General features: G+C 37.9%; 1 protein-coding gene across 1 annotated transcript in view; it reads right to left on the bottom strand.

Moving 5' to 3' along the window:
* ush2a (Usher syndrome 2A (autosomal recessive, mild)) overlaps positions 1-20,756 on the bottom strand; it is a 356,033-nt gene that overhangs the window by 263,541 nt on the left and 71,736 nt on the right. The window contains exons 13-19 of the mRNA XM_073826569.1: positions 16,398-16,581; positions 14,296-14,459; positions 11,551-11,709; positions 9,110-9,607; positions 6,780-7,058; positions 4,604-4,773; positions 140-284 (exon numbers count right to left, since the gene is read on the bottom strand). Of these exons, the coding sequence (XP_073682670.1) occupies positions 140-284; positions 4,604-4,773; positions 6,780-7,058; positions 9,110-9,607; positions 11,551-11,709; positions 14,296-14,459; positions 16,398-16,581 (1,599 nt within the window). The remainder of the gene's footprint in view (positions 1-139; positions 285-4,603; positions 4,774-6,779; positions 7,059-9,109; positions 9,608-11,550; positions 11,710-14,295; positions 14,460-16,397; positions 16,582-20,756) is intronic.

Genomic DNA, 20,756 nt, shown 5'->3' with positions numbered 1-20,756 from the left:
AACCAATCAGTAAACATGACATAAACAAGAATGAAGCTAAACAGCAGCAAAGATTCAGAACGGAGACCTGTGACAAAAACTTAACAACAAAGGCTGTTTGTACGGTACACTGGATGTAGGTTCTAGGGATGATATTTACCGGAAGGCAGAGTCCGGCCTGATGCAGGTGGACTGCTTACGCAGCCCTGACGGTTGCACACAGTCACAGTAAAACTGTACTCCTCATAAGCGTTGAGTCCTCCTGCTGTGTAACTCCGCTCTTGTGCTGATCCACTGTACAGCACCTAAAACATGCAAACACATACAATAATGAGTACTTTTTTAAAATATATAGAAATAGATATAGATAAATACAGCACTAACACTTTCAAGCACACAACTACAGACTTTAAGATGACCTGAAACATTTTTGTAGGTACTTAAACTAAAACAACAAAGTCAGTGCCCAGGTCTTTTATTCTGCTTCCTTAATGCGCACCTTAATAGAGTGGATCAGGATAAATAATCTGGATCATATTTTCAGTGATTAAAAACTGCACCTCATACAAAACTATTGTATTCGACCAGAGAGGACTGCCGCTGCAACATTTGGATTACTTTTGGTACTGCTTTTGGCATTTCTGCAATAAATGATTGTGATTGCACTTGTCTGTCATGTTTTTCGTTATACTGTACAGAAATAGTTATGGTAAAGTTTGGAGGTGGACGTGGGATTAGCGACTATAAAAAATAAATGCTATATTGTTACAAAAATGGTAATTTCCCTGCATATTTCGGTCAATTACATTTTTTTTTTTATATTTACTATAAAATGAGTAGGTTTAGGTTTGGGGGTAGGTTAAGGGGTCTAAAAATCTTAATCATTTATCGACAACAAACCAAACCAAGCCAAACAAAGCAAAACAACCAAAATAACAAATTCAAGCCAAACCCAATCAAACAAACCATCAAAAAAACAAAACAAAACAACCAAAAAAACAAAGCCAAACTAAATAAAACAACCAAAAAAAAAAGTAAATAAAAAATTAAATAAAAACAAAACACATATAGTTAAAATGGGCATTTCCCATATTATATTCACTATAAAATGGGTAGGTTTAGGATTGGGGGAAGGTTAAGGGGTCTAAAAATCTAAATCATTTATCGACAACAAACCAAACAAAACAAAACAACCAAAAAATAAACCAAGCCACACCAAATAAAACAAAACAACCAAAAAAAATAAACAAAACAAAACAACCAAAAATCCAAACCAAGCTAAAAAAACAAACAAAAAAAAAAAAAAAAAATCTAAGCCAAACCAAATAAAACAAACCCCCCCCCAAAAACCAACCAAAAACAAAACAAAACCCCCAAAAACCAAACCAAGCCAAGCAAAACTAAACACATATTGTTACTAAAATGGTAATTTCTCTGCATATTTCGGTCAATTACATTTTATATGTTTTTATATTGGGTAGGTTTAGGTTTGGGATAAGGAGTCTAAAGGTTAAGAGGTCTAAAAATCGAAATCGTTTATCAACAACAAACCAAACTACGGCAAACAAAACAAAACAAAACAAAACAAAACAAAACAAAACAAAACAAAACAAAACAAAACAAAACAAAACAAACAAACAAACAAAACAAAAACTAACCAAAAAAAAAAAAAAGAAATGAAACAAAACAAAACAATACAACCAAAAATTCAAACCAAGGACATTAAGATGACCTGAAACTGTTTTTCAGGTACTTAAACTAAAACAACAAAGTCAGAGCCAAGATCTTTTTTTCTGCTTCGTCACAGATTACGACATGCCGTGTTTTTGGTCAGGTGTGTTTGAATGAGAAAAGTGCACCTTCACAGAGTGGATCAGGATAATAATCTGGATCATAGTTTCAGTGATTAACAAAAAAAAAAAAAAAAAAAAGCAAAGCAAAACAAAACAACCAAAAAAAATAAAATAAAATAAAAATACCTAACAAGCCAAACAAAACTAAAACACAACAAAACTTCTAATTTTCCATGCATATTTTGGTCAATTTTATATATTTTTATATTATTTATAAAAGTTTGGGGGAAAGTTAAAGGAGAAGTCCGGTGTGATATTGACCTAAAGTGTAATGAATCATGATACCGAGTGTGAACTTACCTTTCATAGCTCATCTTGGCTTGTCCCCTGCACTCCAAAATCTGGCACTAGTTAGCCAATGCTAACAACAGGTTCTCATTGAGGGTGCCTCGGGCATCGGACTAACCATGTAAATAAATCACTATTTTACACCATTTACGAGGCACAAAGTAGCTCAACACTTCATTGGTAGACTTCCAAGGGCCCTGACATTTAAAACGAGACATTGAGAAAAAGCACTGGTAGTTTATTTACAAGAAGATTTATACAGACAGTACCTTGAGGAAATTTACCGTTCGCCGCCATCTTGAATTTAGTCATGATAAGTCGAGTGACGAGCAGGAAGGAAACTAAACTACTACTTCATAAAACTCTGTAGCTTCATTGTCCGACATCTTTGCAATTGCCAACTGTCTGCACTAACTCCAGTCCAAAAGTAATGCGAGTACTCACGTGACTTATCAGGTTGTAGTTTCCTTCCTGCTCGTCACTCGACTAATCTTCTTGTAAATAAACTACCAGTGCTTTTTCAAAGTTCTCAATGTCTTGTTTTAAATGTCAGGGCCCTTGAAAGTCTACCAATGAAGTGTGGAGCTACTTTGTGCCTCGTAAATGGTGTAAAACAGTGATTTATTTACATGGCTAGTCCGATGCCCGAGGCGCCCTCAACGACAACCTGTTTATCACAAGTTGTTTATCGCTAAAAATGATAAAAAATGTATTGATACAAGTATCTTAATGATCTAAAAGATTAATAAATGTCTTACATTTTTTAGCTTAAAATATGTAGCAATTTTTACATTTTACACTTTAAAATACCTCCACATTGATTTAGCATCAATAAAAACGTATAAAAACGTACAAAAACGTACATTTTGTGCTTGTAAACGTTACTAATACCTATGTATAAATAATGAGACAGGCTAACATACAACAAAAGTAAAGGTTATTGCACACTAGTCCGAAATTTTTGCATGTTAAAAAAAAAAATACAACCTCAGTCACATTTACACACGGCCTCCAAAACTTTCGTCCGTCATAAAAAAAGTTCAGATTAGGTTCGATGTTCTGCATTTTTGCATCCGTAGCAAGCATTTTGATAGGAAATGATGACAAATACAAAAAAAATAAAATAAATAAATACAAAAAAAATACATACAAAAATTTTGGATTCAGTGTGCAATGACCATAAAGCAACTAGTTTAAAACTAGTACTAGTGTAATAACTAAGTCAACTACAATTAAGCTACTCTTAAATACAGTAGAGGATAGTAACATACTGTAACATGCCCTGTAAAAATATTGCAAAAAAAAAAAAAGTGATGTATCATGCAGGGACTTCAGGTAATGTCCTTTTACTGTTTTACAGCATAAATTGTATTGTAATTCATAGTTGCATGTCCAAAAACTATAAATTTGACGGTATTTTATAGTAGAATTACATAAAATGTAATTTTAAATAAATTTCAGAAATTATTCTTTAAGTTAGTTAGTTCAGCCATCTAATAAAAAAAATACTTTGGGGCATACTACTGAGTAGTCATGTACATGAATTGTACATGAATATACTGTTTGAATTATTTAAGTGGAATTTAATCATCAGAATGAGCTATAATAAATGATTTGAGACAACCAATTTGCTAAATGAATCGGTTTTCCCAATTGTTCATGGTAACAATTTAGAACGGCACTTTTGATTATTTCCTCTGATTTCCCAATTCCTAAAATAATAGCAACTGATCATGCCAATAGGAGTTCATACAACCGCTCATAAGAAGTACACACGTATACACGCACTGCACAGATCACACCTTCAGAGCTTTCGATACCTGCCTGACCTGACATATTTATTAAAAACGTTCATATCTGCAGGTTACTGATTGAAAACATCACCAATGCTAACATACACTTATCAAACTAATTAAAATCTAAGATAATGAAATCCAATTAAAAGGAGGATTGTTCAGGAAAAGTAATCTCAAAAAAAATCCTTGAAACATTTCAACCACGAAGACAGGAAAGGTGATCCTGATATGGAAAACAGTGCTTTAAATACAGACTAACATGCGGGAGACGGGGCTACTTTAACCTTTAAAGGTTTGCTACCCGAACGAAGAAAAAGAAACACAAAGATTCACATGAGTAATAGAGGAGACCTTTTTGGACAGTTCAGCCCACGCCACATGCATACTGGGACACAAGGCACAAGCTATGGAAATATAAAACTGGACTAGAATGAAGGTTACTGGGGACAAAAATAGCTTTTTTTCACTTCAACTAAAACTACCAGCTTCCTTTATCAATACAGCAATACATCAATGAAAGGAGGAGAAAACTGGAGCAATAGGAAGGGTTCTGTGTGATGCATGAAGCAAAGTACAAGACAATATAGCCACAGAAGCTTCAAAGCTGTATGCCAACACATCAGAATATTCTGGCAGTGGCCCTTTTCTATCAAGAAAAAAAAAAGTTGAATGTGCTGAAATGGATACCTGTGTTACTATAGGTGGAGCGTATGGGTTGGACATTTGTTCTTGCTGAAGGTTGACTCTGTACTCAGTCACTTCGCCCCTGACGTCTTTGTCCTGTGGCGTCTCCCAGCTCACTCTGAGTGAGGACGAGGACACCGGGGACACGTGAGGAGAGGGCATGTACTCTGGCACTGTGGAGCAGCACAAATAATTCATCAAAACAATAAAACCTCTCCTTAATCAGCATTTTTGTCTTGTTGTCCGGCAAATGAATGTATTTGAGATGAAAATGTACACTATTTATTCACTATTTTAAGCATAAACCAAGTAACAAAGACTGTATACAGTCGAGGTCAAAAGTTTACATCCCCCTTTCAGAATCTGCAAAATGTTATTTTAACAAAATAATATATTAAAAACAAAATAATCGTTGAATTGATAAAAATCACCCCGTCCAAAAGTTAGTTACCTAAATGATCCACAGCTGTTTTTTTGTTTATTGATACTTGTTCATGAGTCCTTTGTTTGTCCTGAACAGTTAAACTGCCTGCTGTTCTTCAGAAAAATTCCTTCAGGTCCCACAAATTCTTTGGTTTTTCAACCATTTTTGTGTATTTGAATCCTTTCCAACAATGACTGAATGATTTTGAGATCTATCTTTTCACACTGACAACTGAGGGATTCATTTGCAACTACTATAGAAGGCCCAAACGCTTACTGATATTCCAGAAGAAGAAAATATGCATTAAGAGCTGGGGGTTAAAACTTTTCGAATTTGAAGATCAGGGTAAATTTAACTGTCTTCTGGGAAACATGTAACTATCTTTCGTAGCCTCTGAAGGCAGCATGTGAAAAACGCGAAAAAAAAAAAAGATATTTAGGCAAAGTATGAAAAATGTACACATCTCCATTCTGTTAAAAAGTTTTCACCCCCTGGCTCTTAATACATGTTTTTTCCTTCTGGAGCATCAGTGAGCATTTGAAGCATCTGTAGTAGTTGCATATGAGTCCCTCGGTTGTCCTCGGTGTGAAAAGATGGATCTCAAAATCATATAGTCATTGTTGGAAAGGGTAATAAATACACAAAAATACACAAAAATGCTGGAAAAACAAATTTGTGTGACCTGAAGTATTTTTCCAAAGAACAGCAGGCAGTTTAACTGTTCAGGATAAACAAGGGGCTCATGAACAACTATCACTAAACAAAAAAAAAAACACAGCTGTGGATCATTCAGGTAAGAACACAGTATTAAAAATCAATGGGAAGTAAATGTTTGAACAGGGCCATTTTTTTATAAATTCAACTATTATTTTCTCTTGTGGACTATATGTAAACATCTTTTACGTGAAATATCTTGTTCAGGTCAGTACTAAATAAATAATTTTGTAAGATCCCTCTTATTTTGGTAAAATAATTAACATTTTGCAGATTCTGAAAGGGTGATGTGAACTTTTGACTCAACTGTATAAAGTCTATATATAGTCAAAAATAATGTAAATAAAATTAACTCATAAATACTGGAAAATGCTCTACACTGTTTAAACCTGGTTTATTTTAAACAGCTGTTGGGTTGTCCACTTAACACAACCTTTGACAAGGAAAACCGCTAACTCAAGAGCAACACGTCAAACAAAAACATGGCAAGAAATAAAAAAGTAAAGTATACCTCCCACTAAGTGTCAAAATATAGAGAGGAAGTTGACAGAAACACTAAATGAAACTTCAGCTGTCTTCTTTTTAAATAAAGTAGAAAGCCTGGATGGGCTCTTTCCTGTGAAGCACTTGCAGTGAAAATTTATCCCACATAAACAATCCCTCACATGTTTATGCTAATTCCCAGTATCTGTTTTTCAGGAACTGTCATTCTATGCTGTAACACGAGCCACCGATTCTTTCTCTGCTTAATAAGCATCTCCTCAAAATCAATTCTCCAGGGCTCCCATCTAAATAAAGACCGAAGATACCGGATTTTCTCTGCGGAACGGAGCGGCGTTTGTGGCCTATGAAATGTAATACTTGTTTATTTCAAAGTGTTTTGAGTGTTGATCAAGATAATTTGTTTCATAATCTCTTCGGATATAAAACAAAATGAAACGAGCCATCCCCAACCAAAATTTAATACACAGTTTCATATCATTTTATAGTTATAATCACCATAGTTTAGTAAAAAACAAATTTAGATGGCGTTCGACTGACCTCCTTCTGCCGTTCGCCCTATGGCCCACTCTGACAGGGTACTGCCAGCCATGTTAACCGTGAGCACTCTGAAGTGGTAGGTGGAAAAGGGTTCAAGATTGGACACAACCGTACTGCTCTCAGGTGGGGTTAGAGCATTCTCATTGGCTGAACTCATCGATGGCCTTGGGTTCAGCCAGCCACTACTGAGGAAAACCCTTTGCTCTGGACCGTAACTGGTGGCGTTTCTCTGCGACTCATTTAACAGCTGCATAAAAAGCTCATACCTGATAATTATACCTGGAGAGAGAAAGAAAGAGATGCATGAACATACAATGTTTCACAATCCCTTATTATGCCTCAGACAGAAGCAGATGATATTGAGATGTAAGACTGGCCATTGACAATACACAATTACAGCTGCTGCATGAAATTATGTCGAAAAGAGAGGCAGACAGAGAGAATCAGATAGACACAATTAAACGGAGAGGAAATTCATTGAGAGAATCCTCTAAGGGCACTTTATAATGGTCCATGTTAATGAGCTAATTTGGCAAAAAGCATGATAACTGGCATTAAAAGTCATTGATATACAGAGGGCTATTTTGCAACGCTTTCAATGGCGCGAGGCACAATACATAATTGTATGCAGCAATCAACTGTTTTAAATGTGAAATGTTTCTTTGCGGCGCGCAGTCCCATCAGTTTATATTGCGAAATGAAGCATGGGCTGAGCCTTAATCAAGCCTCTTGGTTGTAGATTAAAGTTCGTAAGGAATTAATTTTCATCCCGGCTGAGATCAAATGGCATCTCTATAATAGTATTTCTCATTATTGTAATGATGTAGCTGGAGACGGCTAAAAAGGAAGCTGAGTGGAAGAGCATTTCAGCTCTGCTCTATGCATTTAAGAATCACTGTTAAATAAAATCATGCCTAACAAAATCACTACTCCCTCTAAATAAAAAAAGGAGAATGAAATTTGGGGACTGATCTGAATATTTAAATGAAGAAGACAACATTACTTTCAACAAGTTTAACATCTAGTACTGTATCAGTGCGAGGTTAGGCAGTCGAAAGCTAATTATTGTAATTTATTTAATTTCTTTAAGCATATTAGGTTTGGTGGAAGACAAAAATTGATACAAAAAAAAAAAAATTAAAAATCAGGAGAAGTGATCATTTTAACAACAAGAACATGTACCCTATGAATATTCGAAATGGTTTGTATACTCCAGTGGTTCTCAAGCAGGAGGTTGGGGCCCACTGGGGGGCCTCATCAAACAAGGGAGCCACAGAATGACTTAAAATGATTTAATTAAAATGTAAAACAGTGATGCATTACTATCAAAAACTAAACTAATCCACTGTGTTCTCAGTGGCTCTCATGTTGGGAGAAAATGAAGACTCTTATGTTCACTTTTACATCCAACTACAAAACACCTGCATTGCTTACAAGACATTGTTATCACTATAGATGCTTGAACACGGAAAAAATTTCAGACAGCGTACAACTAGCTGAGGGTGGAAATATGCTAATACAGGACAGTCCATCAGCAGTCATGGACAGGACTTGAGCAATATGACGTCACACTGCTCAGAAAATCAAAACGGCTTCATAATTGAGACTGTTTAGGTTTTTAGGCAATTAAAAAAAGGAGTGAAAACATTTTTATCATTGTAGGGTGGTCGTGTCCACACACTGCTAAGACACATTTATATGCAAACACCATGTAAAAGTAAATTTTGCTTACTATATATGAGGGGCCCACAGATATTGTGTTAGATAATGGGGGCCTTCAAGTCAAAAAAGTTTGAGAACCACTGGCATATATGTGACCCTGGACCACAAAACCAGTCACAAAGGTAATTTTTTTAATAGATTTATACATTTAGATTTATATATCATGAAAGCTGAAATAAGCCTTCCGTTGATGTATGGTTTGTTAGGATAGGGCAATATTTGGCCAAGATACAACTATTTGAAAATCTAGAATCTGAGGGTGCAAAAAAATCTAAATATTGAGAAAAATCGCCTTTGAAGTTGTCCAAATGAAGTTCTTTGCAATGCATATTCCTAATCAAAAAGTAAGTTTTGATATATATACAGTAGGAAATAAACTAAATATCTTCATGGAACATGATCTTTACTTAATATCCTTGAATAAAAGAAAAATCATTTTGACCCATATAATGTATTTTTGGCCATTGCTACAAATAGCCAACTGTGCTACTTACGACTGGTTTTGTGGCCCAGGGTCACATATACATCTTAATGTGTGCTGCCTATTTTTCAAACTGCCCCTTTCAAAAATGATCTAAAATAGTGAAAAATACTTTAAGTGTCAATACCATTGGGTAACACTGGTGGTTCCCAGTCCACTTTTAGTTGAGAGGACCCTAAGGTTGTGACTGTGGGTGCAGGCTGCTGCTGAGGAGGTATCTGAGCAGTAAGTATGATCAAACTCTCGCTGCGAGTGCAGCCTCCGTTAGTGCAAGCCTGCAGACTGAAGTTGTATCGAGTGAAGGGTTGCAGTTCCTCAGCAGTAGCTTCTGTTTGAAGTCCCGTGTAGTGGATCCTCTCTTCTCCGGTCAGATCATGTATTGAACTCAAGGTATAGCTGTCCACTGGACCAGTGGTGTTCAAGGGATCTGTCCAGTTAAAGGAGGCACTGGTGGGCTTGGCTCGACCCACAAGAGTTAATTGAAGCTCCTCTTGCTCAGGTACAGCAGACAGGGTGCGTAAGCTGACCGTGGCACTGCTGGTGTTAGCACGGATGTTACTGGTGATGAGCTGGTAAGAGTATGCCGTGTAAGGAGACAAATCAACATCTGTGTAATACATAGTTCCTGTATTGAAAAGAAAAGAAAAGAAAGCTGTCAAACAAACTGTGGTATTGATGACAATATGTTAATTGGCAATTAATTAAAGGGATAGTTCACCCAAAAAATTACTAAATTCATTGCACACAGACTGAAGTAGTTTAAGTCTTTGGTTCTTTTAATTGTGATGATTTGGCTCACATTTAACAAAAACCCACCAAATCTCAACAATGAATATGGTGACATGCCAATCAGCTAATCAACTAATCAACACCTACAAAGGTTTCCTGAGCCTTCAAAATGTTTGGTTCAGTTTGGTTCACTAGGCTACACAATCATGGGGAAGACTGCTGATTTGACAGTTGTCCAGAAGACAATCATTGACACCCTTTACAAGGAGGGTAAGCCACAAACATTCATTGCCAAAGAAGCTGGCTGTTCACAGAGTGCTGTATCCAAGCATGTTAACAGAAAGTTGAGTGGAAGGAAAAAGTGTGGAAGAAAAAGATGCACAACCAACCAAGAGAACTGCAGCCTTGAGAGGCTTGTCAAGCAAAATCAATTTAAGATTTTGGGTGAACTTCACAAGGAATGGACTGAGGCTGGGGTCAAGGCATCAAGAGCCACCACACACAGATGTGTCAAGGAATTTGGCTACAGTTGTCGTATTCGTCTTGTTAGGCCACTTCTGGACCACAGACAATGTCAGAGGCAAAAATGTTTTTTTTTAAATTGGTCTTATGAAGTATTCTAATTTGTTGAAATAGTGAATTGGTGGGTTTTTGTTAAATGTAAGCCAAATCATCACAATTAAAAGAACCAAAGACTTAAACTACTCCAGTCTATATGCATTTAATTTATTTAATACACAAGTTTCACAATTTGAGTTGAATTACTGAAATAAATTAACTTTCCACAACATACTAATTTATTGAGATGTGCCTGTAGTTGACAGAATTTTCATTTTTGGGTTAACTTTATCACTTTATCAATAATGTTAAAAAAAGTCTCTTATGCTCACCAAAACTGCATTTATATGATCAAAAATGCGGTAAAAATATGGTATTGTGAAATATTATTACATTTTTTCTATTTTAATATGTTTTATTGTAATAGCCTGATTTGATGCTCAAGAAACATTTTTTTATGTTGAAAAAAAGTTGTTGCTTAATATTTTGTAAACCGTGAGACATTTTTATAGGATTCTCTGATGAATATTTTAAATGAGCAGCAACTATTAGTAACAGAAGTGTTCTGTAATGTTATAAATGACTTCTGGATTTAATCCATTCTTGTTGAATAAATCAATATATTATTTTAATTAAAATCACAAACTTTTGAACAAAAGTGTATGAGTGTTCACAATTAAAAAAAAAATCGCCTTTTTATGCACGTGACATGTTCTTAGAAATTTACTATTTGTATTCATATTATTTATTGTTGTATTGGTTTGAAAAACTTGTTTTTCAAATGTTTATATTTGAATATATTTTTATATTTAATTTAATGATATTTTTAAATCGTATGAGGTGTTATCAAATAATAAGAAGAAGTAACAATAAGAAGTAGTAACATATTTTTCCCCACACTTTGAGTATGAGTGTACACATATTAGTCATATTTAAAAAAATTAGATAGGATAGTTCCCCCAAAAAATGATAATTGTTTTTGCACACAAATACTATTCTCTATTCCCTATAAATGTAACTAAACATTTTTTTTACAAATATTAATTAATAATTTATAAAAATATTTATCTTTTTGAGGAGTTGCACCATATAACATTTTGCAACTTGAACTAATTTTTCCCTGTCATAAAAAGGTCAAATTAACACAATCATGAGAGTCTTTTGTCTGATATTATTTAAATCTATCAATATTATTACATCAATTGTGCCATTTAATTCCAGAGCACAATCATATTTTAAACACTCGAACAAAGGCATTATGGCAGCACCATAAACACTAACCGAATGGGTGCTGGCTGTGGCTGATGTGGATGATCTCTGAGTCTCGAAGCAGTGTGTACACCAGTTCATTGCTGTTGGGGGAGTCTGGGGCTCTCCAGCTCAACTCTATAGCCGTAGAGTTCAGAACCCGGCCGAGGGGAGGAGGCTGCTGTTGGGGATCTGAATGGGAGTGGGAGAGTATAAGCTAATACATATTGGTGATAAATCTGCATTGTGAAACAGAACTAAAGAGATGGCAGACACAAGGTTAAAACACAAAAACGACTAGCTAACAAGGAAAATGGACTAAGAATATACTAGAGCAACAATCATTTGTTAAATGTAAAAAATGCTAACTTAATAAAAACACTGTACTGGAAGGGCACATTAGGGCTTTAAGAGTCTCCGTGAGGTTAAGTGCTGTATGCTCTAAACACATACAGACCCATAAACAGGTCACCTTACAGAACACAAGCTGAATGTTTTTAATGTAGATATGCACCCAGGAATGGCATTAGATCATGAGAGAGATATATATCTATATTAAATAAAAATGTTCAGCTAAAACATAAGGATGCAACATGATTAAATTTGAGTGTCAGCTCCTGGGCAAGTATTTTGAATAAAGTATGTAATAAATTCCACAGTCTAACGTAAATACCACAGCAATTGAGTGACGGCAGTGAGTTCTGACCTTAGGCATGCCTCTCTTGCATTAAACTTACAAAGCAATTTGACTATATTGGGGAAATCTGCATTTAAATTACAGCACTACAATAAAGAAACTCTGTGATGTGATCTATAAGAGGCATTTTCCTGTTTTTGAGCCAAAGGATTTTAATATTTAACTTTTAAAGCATTCAAATAAAGCTCCTTAAAATGATGAATGCTTTGATTTTTCTTTTCTATGTTAAAATGCTTTCTACTGAAACCAAAGGCTGGGATGCATCAAAGGGCTTGTTCTTTTATTACACAATAGGTTTTAATTTTGATACTATGGTATCAGGCTGTTTAGAAATAAATGTGTATGTTATTTAATATAGAAACGTATCAATAAAAATAGTTCAGTGTCATTTAAATGTATTTGTATTGCTCTATGTATCATAATGCTTTGTGCAGTATTGTGCTGTTAGCTCAAGTGAAATTATTAAAACTAGTTATTTTCTTTCTCTTTTTTTTTTTTTTGCTTTTGCTTATTAATTAGTGTTGTTTTTGTGAAAGGAGAAGTCCTCTTCCAGAATGAAAATTTTCTTTCTTGCTTCAGTCGCAAAGAAATTGAGTTTTTTGAGGAAAACATTCCATTTTCTCCATATAGTGGACTTCAGCAGTGTGCAACACCTTAAAGGTCTAAATTGCAGTTTTAATGCAACTTTACAGGGCTCTACACAGTCCCAGACGGGGAATAAGGGTCTTATCTAGCGAAACAATCTGTCATTTTCCTAAAAAAAAAAAGTATATACTTTTTAGCCACAAACGCCCTTCTTGCTCTAGCTCTGTGATGTGAAAAACATTTTCTCCTCCAACTTTAAAACTGCCTGACATCATTGTTTTACCTTTTTTACTGGGTCAGTACTTCCACCTACGTCACGCATGATTACATAATTGCGTAAAGTCGAGCTAGTGCGAGATGAGCATTTGTGGTTAAAAAGTATATAAATTTGTATTTTTCTTAGAAAATGACAGATTGTTTAGCTAGATAAGACCCTTATTCTTTGTTGGGATCGTGTAGAGCCCTCTGAAGCTACACTGAAACTGTAATTTTGAACTTTAACCCGTTGGCCACCATTAAAGTCCACTATATGGAGGAAAACCTCCATATATTTCTTTTCGACTGAAGAACGATATGAACATCTTGGATTGCCTTGGCAAACAAGTTAAAGGAGTACACTTTTAGAACAAAAATTTACAGATAATGTACTCACCCCCTTGTCATCCAAGATGTTCATGCCTTTCTTTCTTCAGTCGTAAAGAAATGATGTTTTTTGAGAAAAACATTTCAGGATTCTCTCTCTATATAATGGACTTCTATGGTGCCCCCGAGTTTGAACTTCCAAAATGCAGTTTAAATGCAGCTTCAATGGGTTCTAAATCATCCCAGCCGAGGAATAAGGGTTATTTTCTGAAAACATTTACAACTTATATACTTTTTAATCTCTACACAGGGTACACACAGAGCTAGACAAGACGAGCATTTGAGGTTAAAAAGTATATTGTAATTTATTTTAGAAAATAACCGATCGTTTTGCTAGATAAGACCCTTCTTTCCTCGGCTGTGATTGTTTAGAGCCATTTGAAGCTGCTTTTTGGAAGTTCAAACTCGGGGGCACCATAGAAGTCCATTATATGGAGAGAAATTCTGAAATGTTTTCCTCAAAAAACATAATTTCCTTACGACTGAAGAAAGAAAGACATGAACATCTTGGATGACAAGGGGGTGAGTACATTATCTGTAAAATTTTGTTCTGAAAGTGAACTACTCCTTTAACTAAAATAAACTTATGTTTAAGTAATAAGTAATACATTTTAGGTAATAAGTATTAGTTTTTAGGTAATACATTATTTAGGTAGTAAGTAATAAATTATTATTATTGAAGTACTTTTAATGAATTTTAATGATTTTTTTTTATAAAATAAAAATGATAGTTAAAAAAAATACAAGTTAAACAAAAACTGAAATGCTGTAATAAAAAGAAAAGCTAATTCATATACAAAACATATACAAGATGTTGCAATTAATACATATTTAAAGTATATGTTGATTCAGACCTTTACTGCAGCCCAGGTAGTTGTTTGGATCCATGTGACTTGCTCCCTCCACACAGATGTCACATTTATCTCCAGTCACATACGATTTGCACAAACACTGTCCCGTCTGGGGGTGGCACGTGCCATTGAATCCCCCGACAGGATCACATCCACACGGCTCACACCTAGACACATAGAGATCACAAGAGACACAAAAACCATTTTCATAAGATAAAAACAGTATCACTTCTTGTGACATTGTCCATGTCTGTAGAGGACATGAAATCAGGTAATTAACCAGAAGTAACAAGTCCGGTTCTGTTTACAAAAAACTGTGAAATTTTTTTTTTTCGACTGGCTAAAATACCAAGAGTTGCAAAAAGTGCGTGTGTTACTGTGAGGAAAGTGGAGGGGGGACACTTTGACTAAATGGAAGCATTCACAGATGCACCTGTCAGTGACACTTCTGGGAGGGGTGTAGGGGATGGAGGAGGAAAGGCCCTGAGGGGCCAGCAGCGGGTGATGTGGGGGCCAAACGCCTGACACCCTCGAAAGCAGCTGATAAAAGCCACAGACTCTTAATGAGCTGAAAATTTGTTCTGTCAACTAGAGGGGCGTTTTGGGCTAAGCCACCCGTTTCCCAATGTGGTTCGACCTTGACTCCTCGGAATGAGACAGTGAACTTTTTTTTTCTCTTCGTCATGCAAAATGAAGCCAATTGAGGTATCAAAGTACCAATATTGCTAAGTTCCACATGCTTACATTTTCCATATTTGAAATATATCAATAGCTTGCAGCTATCCAAGTAAATGACTCCAGATTGCACCTCAATGTCTAGAACAGGTGTTGCAAACAGAGCTGGAAAGTTTGCAGGCGAGGAATTAGCAAGTTTGACTGGCAACAGATATGAATATGACCTACAATTCTGTAAAATAAAACTTGCTTTTTTCTTCCAAGGTTAAATGATTAGCCAAGCACCACTGTCATTTGCTGTGATGGCTAATCTTCCCTAACCATATTGTGGGTTTTTAACTACCTCTATTAGGTGGTCCGCAGCGAACGACCCAATATAAGAAAACAAAATAAGATGCATCGTCTTATTGATTCTGGGGCAGACAAATGAGTTTATAATATTTAGATAAAGAAATCTTTATTGTGTAGGATCTCCTGATGCAGTTCAAGCTTCCCCTCTAATCAGTTTAAATAGTTCATTTTTCATCCTTACCGGGCGAACGAGTGCAGCTGGATGGATTGCGTATGCAGTGATCTGTCACGACTCGTATGGATTAACAATTTGTGATGTCCGGTAGCCCTGTTGTTGATGCATTGAAAACACGCGCTCATGCTATTTGCATCTCACCAGCCAACAATTAATGTTCTCCCTGCCTACTGTGCATCCCAACATCATATTTTTTATTTTGAGGGGGGAAATGCTTAAAAGGTAAACGATGGTTGATATGGGAAGCGCTGACGATGTCCCCCACTGTTCCTTTTATTCACCCAGCGTGGCTGGAGTAGTTTAATATCTCTTGCAAGCCTTCAGGAAGGTCATTCAATGAGACTTCAACCAAACCAAGACTTAAACACAAAAATCATCAAAAGAAAATCTGCCGTGTGTAGAAAACGAAAAAAAGGAGGAAGAAAAATAATTTTCCAATCCACTGAGTCCCGAGAATGCCAAGTTTTCCATCCCCAACTTAGGCCATATGTTCAAGCTGGGGAGCTGCTTTGGAGTATATCATTAAGACAGCTAACATATGATGTATTTACAACCTAATTGATGTATCCAACAAATCAACTATGCAGAGAGTATTAAAATGCAGCCTCGTTTAGAGGCGGGAGACTTTAATGGCTAATTTGACCTTTGCTGGCTCTGTCTGAACCCGTGGGCCAGTAAGCAGCTAACTGGCTCAAATCGCTATGAAAAGTGATGTGCATGATTTTCTAAATGGGCTTTATTCACTAGTGTTCAGTCTCGGTGACGGGAGGGAGGTCTGGAGTAATTTTCGATGGTGATTTACACTGGTCTTTTTTACTTGAAGATATATCTCGCTGCATGGTAATAAATGAAAACGTCTTTCTCGAACATGACCGAGATAAAGGTGTTAGACTATAGCACTGACCTGCCAACACTTGGATCGAAGCCAAAGAAGAGATCCTGGCACTGGTCGCAACTGCGACCGGTCAGTGATGGGTGAGCACACACACACTGCCCTGAGTGGGCAGCACACACCTGCCCCACCGCTCCGACCGAGTGACATTCACACACTTCACACTTGTTGAGCCCCACCTCAGACAGGAAGAACCCTGCAATGACACATAATGCGAAGAAACACAGACTTATTATGCATTTTAATGTAAACTCTCTGATTTACTACTAGTTCCAAAAAAGAAAGTCATACAGTTTTGAATCAGTAAATGGCGTCAAAATGGCGACAAAAAGTTGATTTCAGGTTAACTATCCGTTTAAGGGAATAAGTACAGTATATCATTATCACTTTTGTTCAGAGAAAAAGAGCTGCTCAGACATTCTTTATAAAATCTCCTTTCAGGTTTCACAAAAGACAGAAAATAGGTACAGTGCATCCAGTATCCACATTTTATGTTACAGCCTTAGTCCAAAATTGATTAAATTCATAATTTTCCTCAAAATTCTACAAACAGTACAGCATAATGACAACATGAAAGAAGTTTGTTTGAAATCTTTGCAAATTTATTAAAAATTAAAAAAACGAAGAAAATCACATTTACATAAGTATTCACAGCCTTTACTCAATGCTCCGTTGAATCACCTTTAGTACCAATTAGAGCCTCAAGTCTGTTTGAGTATGATGCTACATGCTTAGCACACCTATTCTTGGGCAGTTTCTGCCATTCTTCTTTGCAGTACCTCTCAAGCTCTATCAGTTTGTATGGGGAACAGACATTCACAGAGTTGTCCTGTAGCCACTCTTTTGTTATCTTGCCTGTGTGCTTAGGGTCTATGTTCTGTTCAAAGATGAATCATCGCCCCAGTCTGAGGTCCACCCTGTTGACAAAACCAGCATATGCTGGTTAGGTATGTTTTGAAGCATGGCTGCTGGTTTAACCTGCACTCTGGAGCAGGTTTTCATCAAGGATGTATCTGTACATTGCTGCATTCATCTTCCCCTTAATCCTGACTAGTCTCTAGTCAGTCTAGACTAGTTAGTTCCTGCCACTGAAAAACATCCCCACAGCATGATGCTGCCACCACCATGCTTCCCTGTAGGGATGATATTGGTCAGGTGATGAGCGGTGCCTGGTTTCCTCCAAACATGAGGCTCGGCATTCAGGCCAAAGAGTTCACTCTTTGTTTCATCAGATCAAAGAATTTTGTTTCTCACGGTGCCTTTTGGCAATCTCCAGGTGGGCTGTCATGTGCTTTTTACTGAGGAGTGGCTTCCATCTGGCCACAGATCTGTGCCTCAATACAATCCTGTCTCGGTGGTCTACAGACAGTTCCTTGGACTTTTAACTGTGGGACCTTATATAGACAGGTGTGTTCCTTTCCAAATTATGTCCAATCAACTGAATTTACCACAGGTGGACTCCAATCAAGTTGTAGAAACATGTCAAGCATGATCAGTGAAAACAGAATGTTTTGCAAAGATTTCAAACAAACGTCTTTCACATTGTCATTATGAAGTATTGTTTAAAGCATATGGAGGAAAATACTGAATTTAATCCATTTTTGAATAAGGTTGTAACATAACAAAATGTAGAAAAAGTGGAGAGCTGTGAATACTTTCCGGATGCACCGTATTCTTTTTTGGGTAAAATGTTACTTTAAAGGAAACGCTCACCCAAAAATGAAAATTACCCCATGATTTACTCACCCTCAAATAGGGATGCACCGAATATTCGGCCACCGACAATTTTCGGCCGAAAATGGCCCAAAAGTGCATTTTCGGTTTTCGGCCGAAAGATTTTTATCACAGAAACAACACGGCCGAAACAGTATATTGACGCAAACAGAAACCGCAGCCTGCACGTGCTTGTCTGAGGCAACACGTCTGCGGTGTTGCCTCAGAGGGGGTGTGTCTGCAGTCGTGAGTGCAGTGACGAGAGCAGAGAGCAGAGATCGGCGCATTGCGCGCAGACAGATGTAGCTTTCAGTGAGTGAAAAACAATGGCTTTACGTTGGTGTTACGTCGCAATATTTTAAAGATATGTATTATCTATATACTGTATTTTTATAAATATTTATGTTTTAAACCATGGAGGTGAGCCAATAGATATCACACAAGCAACGTGAAAACTGTGCAATATGTTAAAGTGAAAGTAAAAACTGACAGTGCTTTCAGCATCTGACGTGCATTCTCTCAGAGACAATGAGAGACGGTTATACTTCATATGCTGATATTACTTTAGTCCCCTAATTTTTTTTCTTGTGCCCCGAACATGGTGGGAAAAAAATAAAAAGAAACGTATTTTGTGTAAGGTTTGTTTTTGAAAGTCGTTCTTGAAATAAAGCTCTTAATTTTCATTGATGACTGCAGTGTTATTAGGGATTAAGAAAATCTTAATTATGATTTCAGTTTGTCTTAAATGTGGGGACTGAAAGACAAGAATTGCAATGAAACTTCAAAAGGCTATCCATTGAATAAATATGAGCGCTGCACGAAAGCGCTTACCTACTTATTCTGAAAGCGCCTTCTGCTGGAAGAGAAACACGTAGACTTGTAAATGTGAACTGATGGATCCACATGATTATGTGTTATAAAAATTTAAACAATTAAACAATTTAAACAAAGGCAGTAAAATATATGTATATGTTATTTAAGTAATATAATACTTGATTGATAATAATTGATTAAATGAATATAATTGATTTATTCTTTGAAACTTTAATATTAATTTATGCAATTACAATGCCTTGATTTTAGTAAGATTAGTACACAGTCATAGCCATAAATGCAATGGTACTAATAATTGGCATAATTATTTCGGTGTTTCGGTTTTCGGCCTTGGTTTTCTCTTTTTCGGTTTTCGGTTTCGGCCAAGAATTTTCATTACCCCTTCAGTCGAATCACTTCGACGTTACATTGGGATCTCGCTTGAGAGACCGATCACCTCTGAGCCTTATTAAAAAGGCCAATTGAAAATTGGCGAGTGGACGTGCGCGCCGGCCACGCCTCCGTACATACGGGTATATAAGATGGCTGCGCGCACCACTCAGTCAGACTTTTGCTTTCAGAGCCGATGTGTCGAGCCTCTAAACAGCTGAGAAGAGTTCTTCAGAGTTCATGCTCCCTCCTGCTGCTGCGCTGCCATAACTAAAAGAGTGTTTCACAGAAAGAGCATTGTTTGGCAGCCGCCAGCGCGACATGTAAAGGCCATATAAAGCCTTTTTGCATTCCAGCGAGCAGCCTCGGCGAGTGCATTGCCCCGCGGCCCCTCCCTGGGCAAACCGGGATCACAAAAGAGCAATTTCTAGCGGCCGTTTTAGACGTTCTTTTCAGGACGTCTTTTCGGCCGTGCGTTTCTGGATGTGGTAGTTTCCTCTCCTCAGCGAACGGACATGAGCGCTGCCTCACGTGTTTAGGCTTTGAGCACGCTGGGGTGGTGCTCATGAATGGTTCATGCGGTGAAAGCATGACCATGACCACGCTGAAGTCCCGCCGCTCGTTCGCGAGCTGGCTCCCCCCGCCTCCCTCCCGTGGTCAGCCGTTGAGCCGCCTATGCTCTTCGGCCACCGCAGTGGGGCGCGGGGGGGGACATTCAAATTACGATAGACAGCGTTCCGCCGGCTCAAAAAGCCCTGCGGACCTCTCTATCTCAGCGCGGTCCCGTTGAGTTTCCGCAGCAGACGCTTCCCCGCCTGGCGGCCTGAGCGTCTCCTTCGGTGCTCCTGCAGAGGATGAGATGTCTGTCACAGCATCAGAGGGAGAGTCAGACGGTGACACATCTCTTCCCGCGGCGCCCACCCGTGGTCGCTGCCCCCCCGGAGGTTGATGTCGAACTGTCGGCTATGCTTCTCCGGGCAGCCGGGGGGGATCGGTTTGAGGGTTCCTCAGGGGCCTCCGGCCGATCCTTCTAGGCTGGACGACTGGTTCCTGGGGGGGGCACCGGCGGCAGCGCCGCGCTCCCCCCCGGTCCCGTTCTGACCGGATGTGCATGAGGAGCTGACAAAATCGATGGCGCCCTATTCATTGAAGCGCACTCCAGCTCCTCTCCCCTCGCCACTCTCCATGGCGGGGCAGCCAAGGGGTACGTGGTGGTCCCCCAGGTCGGGCGCGCCATCGCGGTGCACCTTTGCCCGCGGGCGCGGCCGCTTGGTGGGGCCCTCCGCGTCTCCCTTTTAGGGCATGTGAAATTTCTTCCGCCCTCATCGGCTGGGCCTTTTCTGCGCCCCCCGACACGCTGCCCCGCCCTGCAGGCCATGGCAACACTGCAAAAGTGCCAGGTGCAGGCACCTTAAGGCCTGCACGAGAGTGGTCCTGACCAGGGGGTACTTGAAG

Source organism: Garra rufa, chromosome 21 (genome assembly GCF_049309525.1).
Source record: "Garra rufa chromosome 21, GarRuf1.0, whole genome shotgun sequence".
Classification (NCBI taxonomy): Eukaryota; Metazoa; Chordata; class Actinopteri; order Cypriniformes; family Cyprinidae; genus Garra; species Garra rufa.
The sequence above is the reverse complement of the archived record's forward strand: the minus strand, read 5'-3'. Positions and strand labels throughout refer to the sequence as shown.